Below are 7,267 nucleotides of genomic sequence, written 5' to 3' on the forward strand. Positions count from 1 at the left end.
AGACCTGAACAGAAGGGTGTGACTGCTGTTTATTACAGTAAAGCATTTAGTTGAAGACGGGGAATTTGGTCTGTTTTGTGAGGATTGCCTTTCAGCCTTTAAGGTTTCCAGTTTAGCTATTATGACCGCGTCATGCTATTAACAGTATCTGAATTCAGTCTCTGAAAGTGGCTGACATCTTAAGGAGATATTGTCTAATTAGAAGACCAAGTTCCTGATGAAATCCTTTTTGAAATGTTATTGCTGCAAGTGACTAAAAGAATTTGTTGAAAGAACAGTGGTTACTGTTAAAAAAAAAAAAAAGTTAATGTTGGCTTAGATTGCTGTATATATTTGTGTTTTCCTACTTTGTACGAGGAGGAAGACAAGGTAGGTGGGAAGCAGTGTTTCACAAAACAGAAGAAAAGCTTTTTTTTTTTTTACTGTAAAAGCACAGAGACAGGTCAGGAGGTTCCATGGCAAACAGGAAAAAGCCACAGATTCTGAGTCAAGTTTCAGAAACTGCCTGGATTCTGCACAAATGGAAGCTCTTGAAATACTGCTTGCTTTCTTCTCTTATTGGACACACACCCCTGTCTATGGAGAGAATTATATTTTCCCTTCTGATCAACTAAATCTTTTTTCCTCCCTCCTCTTTCTCTAGGGGGACTCTGGGGGACCACTGGTTACTCCAGACTCTAGACTGATGTGGTACCTCGTGGGAATAGTAAGCTGGGGAGACGAATGCGCCAAACCAAATAAACCTGGAGTTTACACACGAGTGACTTATTTCCGTGACTGGATTACCTTAAAAACTGGCATCTAATTCCAAACTCAAAAATGGATTTAACTACGTAGACGACGTGTAACTCATATTTGTCTGTAATTCTGAAGCATTATTTTTTTAGTATATATATTCCTATGTAGTTTTGGTTGAAGCAACCTTTGCCCGCAGCAAGCGCTATCTTTGCTGTCAGAGATCCTAACCCCTTGTGAATTTATACTAGATGCATGAGATTGCCTGCCTCATGTTTGAGCCTTGAAACATTCTCACTTACCAGAAATTACAAACTGATGTCATTACATGAACATTTAAAAACTACCAATTTACCTGCTTTATAAATACAAATGTTTTCCAGGAAAAAAAAAGAAATTTTTCTTCAGTCATGGCTGAGGTTTGAAGCTGAACATTCTTCCTCCAGTGAAGCAAATGCTGTCACAGCTGTGTTTCTAGCAAAGCAAACCCTTGATTATTATTCTTGTTAGAGACTATCATCTGCACAGACTGCAGCCAAGACCCTGGATGCTCACCCTGCTCGGAGGCCTTGATAGCTAACAGTGGATCAGCCAGGACTGAGGGTAGGTCCTAGCTGAGGAAAAAGAGGATTTCTGTGCTTCTAGTATGTTGGAATGGAAAAGAGAAAAGCTTGATGTTCTTCTTTTGAAGTACATTTTTAACAGGAAATTTTTTGTGGATTCTGTGAAGTTCAAGTTACTTCAAAGTGCTACTCTGGAAGTGCTTTATCACAATACTCTGCTGCTACCTCTGTACCCACTGCCTTCTAGATCTACTCTGTTCGACTCACAATATGCTTAAGATACAGAAACACAAGCTCTACCCAAATTTGTTTGTAATATGTGTGTCCCCATGAACAACCTCCCTGGAAGGAAACCCAGCATCTAAATTTGTGCTAAAGGAAAAATAAATATTCACCACAAATAAACTGGGAACTGCCTTTTTCATTCAAGAAATAGTGTGCTATTCCAAGGGCATGCCAGCCAGTGGAAACCATCTCACCGCAAAGAAAGCAATTAGTGATACTGTCTTGCTTCACTGATGGATTCATGTCTGCCATGAATGAATATGATCCTGTCTTATGAGACTGAAGAGTAACGTCATATTAAAGAACAGTCCCGATAAGAACTTCAGAGTAAATGCAATCCTTATACAGCAGTTAAGCACTTTTCCTACCTCTGTGCATGACATCTCATGGATTGCTGGTGGAAGGGGGTCCAGTGATGCGGCTATTATTGTCCCCCAGAGCCCAGGCCTTCAATAGGAGGATCCAGAATGTCACTAGTATTGTCTCCTGCAGTTTTTGAATGGCCACCAGACTGCTTAGGCTGTGAATGCAGGACTCAGAGGAGTCTGTATGCGACATGAAAGAAGCTGCAAGCCCCAGAGCTGAACATACTACAGCTGAAAATTTCTCTGAAACATCCTGCCTCCCCTTCTGCTCAGGACTGGGTCTCTCCTCAGCCTTCCTACTGTGCAAGCTCTCCAATAATCAGCATCCCTGGGAATGAGATGCTCAGCATTTCTTGAAGAATTCCACCCTGAATTGCAAGTCTACATATGGATGGAAAATCCTATGTTTAAGCCTTGGTGGCGGAGGAAGGGGTTGTCTTATAGTTAGGGTCCTTCCAGTCTTTCTATATATCTTTTGAATTTCAGTAAAAGACAAGATGCCTTATATCAGAAAGAAATCTACTGAAGGTTTTAGATTAGTTTTGGTTTTGAAATAGTAGTATATTTATTCTGATATTCCATGTCCATTATAAAATGAAAAGGATCTTGGGACAGTTAGGAGGATAGTTAGATGCAGCAAATCCGTTTCCTTAATTTATTGATGAAGTTTGTAATTTATGCACTTTTGAGTTGCTGCTACTTTTCAACTACGAATTTACACTGGGCCAGGTTCAGTTACAAAATAGAAACTTCATGGAGTTTTGGATTAGGTCACCTGGAAACACTGTTTTCTTCTAGTGTTCAGGTCCCCTTTTCTCGAAGGCTTCCTTTGGAAAAAAAAATACATCTAGTTTTTTTGTGCCTCTTATTGCTTTGAAGGTGAAAATCATGACAAGTGTCCTTCCTTATAATCAGCTGATGAATTGCAATTGAAAGTAAACAGTAGTTCACTTTCATAGATAGCTAAGGCTTTGTTTTGCACTGAAATCTATCTTTTTGCCTAGCAAATGGAGGGGCAACAATAAGGAGGTGAGGCCCAGATTAGATACAACCCCTATAAACTGGTTCCTACCTCACACTGCAAGTGACATGTATATATAATACCTTTAAAATGAGAAAGACAGCCTTTATTTCAGGTTTTCTCCTGAGAGGCCAAACAACCAAGAGGTGTGTGGGAGAATGTCTACCTTACTCAGGGAGTCCTGAGCCAGCCAGATGCACTTTTCACAGATTTTTTAGCAAACTGTCTGGCCTGGGTTTGTCTTATACTCCATGTCAGTGTTTTATTTATGAAGACTATTTGTTTTCTGCCCTAGAATAAAACAAAGAGAATATTGTGTGATTAAAGAAAAGATTTTTAAAAACCTTTTATTGTTGTTGATGTTAAGATTTAGCAAGGATTTAAAAAATATAAAGGTAATATATTTCATAACATTAAATGTATTTAAAAACAATTGCTCCTTTTTTGTCCTTTTTTTTCTTTATAATAACCAAGCTAAAAATTGTATATGATGCAAAATAGACTAATATTCCTTATTTTTATATAAGACTATTCTAAAAGTGCAGTGCGCTCTGTTCATTCTCCATCCTAGGAACTGTTTGTCTTTAACAGTGGTTGGAGCTTTACGGATGTTTCAGCAAAGACAAGGTCAGACATCTGCTTTTCTAAAATACTCAAAGGTGAATTTCAGTTAAGCTAATGCTATGCAAATTTGCGAATGGATGTGAAGCTTCATCCAAGAATCCACCACCTTGCTTCTGGCCTTGGAAAAACTTGTCCTTGTAACGCATCATTGCTGGAAATTGGCTGTAGAGAGGTCTACGCAGCTGATGTACCAATTGTCTTGAGATTTCCCAGGAGGATTTAAAGCATCAAGAAACATGTTCCAAACTTCTGTTTATTCAAATTGGTTTGTTTGAGGCTTGCCCAATGCTAATTTTCAGCCTGGAGCACAAGTAGGAAAGAAATAAGAGGCTGATTGCACAAAGCCTAATCATGTGAGGAGGTCTGGTTGAATGACATCAGTCAATCACCAGGATTCCTTATGTAGGTAAAGCTTGTAGAAACTCCAATTCCATATCTGCTGTTCCTGTTAACAAATTAGAAGAGCTGAGAGCCAAAAGTTATTCTTTAACCCAAAGAATATTTATCTGGCAACTCGTACTCTGCGATGCACGTGCATGGGAAAGCTGGCTTTTGCTTTTGGAAATGCATTCATACGCATGTCAGTGTGGAATCAGCTTAGGTAATTGGTGCCCTTGTTTATCTGGATCAGGACTTTAACAACATTGTTAACATGGTTTCTAGGAAGGTGTCACTTGCTAGAGCAGCCCTAAGTGACAAGATCCTTTGGCCCACCCCATTGGGAAGCTGGAGTCCTTTTAAACATGCCAGCAAAGCACTCCTACACCGCACGTTGTGCCAAAAAGAAGAGACAAAGCCTTGCCAATCAGCACCTTGCTCCTGCAGGAGCTGATGGTAAGCCATAGCCTATGGCAGGATGTTTGGAAACCCACTGAAGGATGTTGATGTGGATTTATGGTCATTTCTGCACTGGCCTGTGTGCTAAACTGAATTGTGTTGGCCTTAGTACTTTCAAATAACCCATTTTTAGGGAGAAAGCTACATAGAGTTTTGTCTGCTAATTTGCTTATTAACTAAATAAATCAGGGAAACAAAGGCATGCCCTCCAAATCCCCACTTTGGGATGCCCATTAAGAATGTCAAGTTGTGCCTGGAAATCAAGAAATTAAAAGACTAAAAAAAAAAAAGTGCAAGTGGCTGGGATTTTCCCAACAGATGGAAAGGAGATTTACAGCTATATCAGCTTCAGCTCCTTTTGAAAATACTGGCTCTAAAGATGTATTCAATACCTGCATGCAGAATGAATCTACAGTAATGCACATAAACTGAGGTTACAGAGATTTTGGGCATGAATAGGCTCAAGTTCCGAGGTGGTGGCATTCTGACCACAGCCATGTACCACTCATTGCTTCAGCAAGTCTGTAAACCGACAGCCTCGCTTCGTACATTTTGCCAGTCTCAAAAGCTATAGCTGACTTTAACATGGTACAAATATGGAGTTGGGAATTCCTTTAAAATTAATTTATTTAACCAAATTTTCTAAGACCTTATGGTTGTAAGTATTTTTAAAAGATAGGGCTACAGGGAAAGGTCAAATGGCTCCAGATGTTTCAAATTTTGCAAAATTGGAAAATAAAGAGAAAAACCTGTATATTTTTTGATTTGATAGCATCAACATAGAGGGCTTCTGAGTACACCTACTAATTGATGCATGTGGAAACCAGTTTCTTTGGCTTCTGGGGTAAACAGAATCTGTCCATTGTTATTTGGCAATTTATCTTAGAATGCCCATGTTCATAGTTTCACTGATGGTTAGTCTTTGCTTAATTACTGCTAAACTGTTAGGCAAGAATTAACTGGATGTTGCTGTTTCTCTGTTTAGGCAAAAGGCTCATCAGAATTCTCTGTTACTATGCAAAATCTGTTTCATGTGAGATGACTGCATACCAAAGTGACAGGACAGAAAGATGGTAAGTAGCAGGTTTTTTGTTTTTTGGCTTTTTTTTTTTAATTTTTCACAACACATTTGATTGGTAAGTTCTTAAAAATAAGAATTGTTAGTTTAACCTAAAAAAAAAAAAATTGAAACAGGTTCCTTTTTAAGGAAAGAAACCACAAAATTAAAGGTAAAAATCACTGACAGAACTAAAAATTTGCAAAGTGGCAAAACTGAAGCTGACATTTTTTGCTGTCTTTAAACTCTCCTTTGCTTTTTTTCTTCTTTATAGCTTTTTCACTTTATAGCTGGGACTCCTGTTAATTCTGTTCATCAGGTACATGCACTGCTCTTTGAATTTAATTTATTGAAATAACGGAAGTAATTTTATTCTTGTATTTTCTGATTTTTATGTATTATGTGAAAAAGAGACAAAGCACATACCAGCCTTAAATATCAGTTCTTTACTGGTAAGGATTGCATTCATCATCCTGCAGAACTGAACGGCTTTCTCCCTTTATCCCACCTTCCAGTCCAGCATTTCAGGCTTCTAGTGGCCTCTAGTGGTTCTTTGAAATTTGCCCACATCTTTATTTCTGTGTGTCACAAAAAAGCTGTGTAGCAGGCAAGTACTTTCACCCTGATCCTGCCAAAGCACAGCCCATGTTTGAACGAGCATAGTGTTGTCCAGCTGCTCTTCGTCTTTGTTACTAATTCAGTACAAAAGCTGTGCGTGTTGTTGAACTGAAGTGTAAAGCTTGAGGAAGACATGGAGGGTTGCCAGAACTCTGTTTGTTAGAGCTAGATAAATGCTAAAATAATGCATTGGAAGCTCACAAAGAGGACAAAACTTGGGTCTTTTTGCCCCTAGAAGTTCCCAAAAACCCAATCAAGATAGAGAAAAGGCTTACTTTTTTTTTTTTTCTTGTGTACTGTAGGATGCAGACAGTTGGTTGTGGGTTTGGGTTTTTTTTCAACGTTACAAATATTTTAAAATGTAAGGTATACACTGTATGCAGTGACATTTTTCAGTCCTGGCTTGTGCAGTAGCATGAGTCCCTCCCATTCTAGCTAAGATGTGCTAATAGTATCAAGAAAGATTTAAACTCGTCACACCTACCCCAATGATAAGAGATAATGAAAGGGAAGGCAGTGTTTAAGTTGAAGGGAGATTAAACTGCCTAATGGGAAGGTGGGCAGCGCTGGGATCTTTATCAGAGTTTGGGAGGCTGGAGAGAAAGTATTTATAGGAGGTGATGTTGAGCTGGTGGTGGAGGCAGAGTGATGGTTGCCACGTTCTCCTGGTTAAATGCCACCAAAAAAAGGGAAAATGTTTCCACAATCCTGTATACCATGTTGGCATGGGATGTACATTGGTTTTGACTACTTTTTGCCAAATCTCTGCTCCTCTATGGCCTTGGGTGCTCTCCAGCATTTCGCAACTTCATTCCTTAGCCCCTTTTAACGAAATTTTGCCTATTTTTGAGGTAGGCGACATGTTGCTGGCGCTCTCCTGCAAGATGCGGAGGAGATGGTTACCTCAGAAGCAGGTCTCGCAAGCGCTCTTGATCGTCTAAACTGGTGACGCTTGAACCTAATGGGGATTTTTTAATTTTTTTTTTTTTTAACAACACGGCGTGTTGCTTTTTTGGGCAGAAAGTGGTGTGTTTTTTAACGGCTCATGGGTCTCCCGTTGGCTACCAGCGAAGGCGGCGCTGCCCGCCGCCATGTCGCGCCGGCCGAAGGCTGCCCGCCGCGGTCCGCCCCCTCACGGCGGGAGGAGGCGGGCCGCGGCGGG

General features: G+C 39.8%; 1 protein-coding gene across 1 annotated transcript in view; it reads left to right on the forward strand.

The window, feature by feature from the left end:
- Positions 1–3,341, forward strand: part of LOC142033489 (transmembrane protease serine 11E-like) — a 47,665-nt gene extending 44,324 nt beyond the window's left edge. The window contains exon 11 of the mRNA XM_075033381.1: positions 644–3,341. Within this exon, the coding sequence (XP_074889482.1) occupies positions 644–805 (162 nt within the window). The 3' untranslated portion in view covers positions 806–3,341. The remainder of the gene's footprint in view (positions 1–643) is intronic.
- Positions 3,342–7,267: the final 3,926 nt, after the last annotated feature.

The sequence above is a fragment of the Buteo buteo genome, chromosome 1 (assembly GCF_964188355.1).
Source record: "Buteo buteo chromosome 1, bButBut1.hap1.1, whole genome shotgun sequence".
In the NCBI taxonomy this organism is placed as follows: domain Eukaryota; kingdom Metazoa; phylum Chordata; class Aves; order Accipitriformes; family Accipitridae; genus Buteo; species Buteo buteo.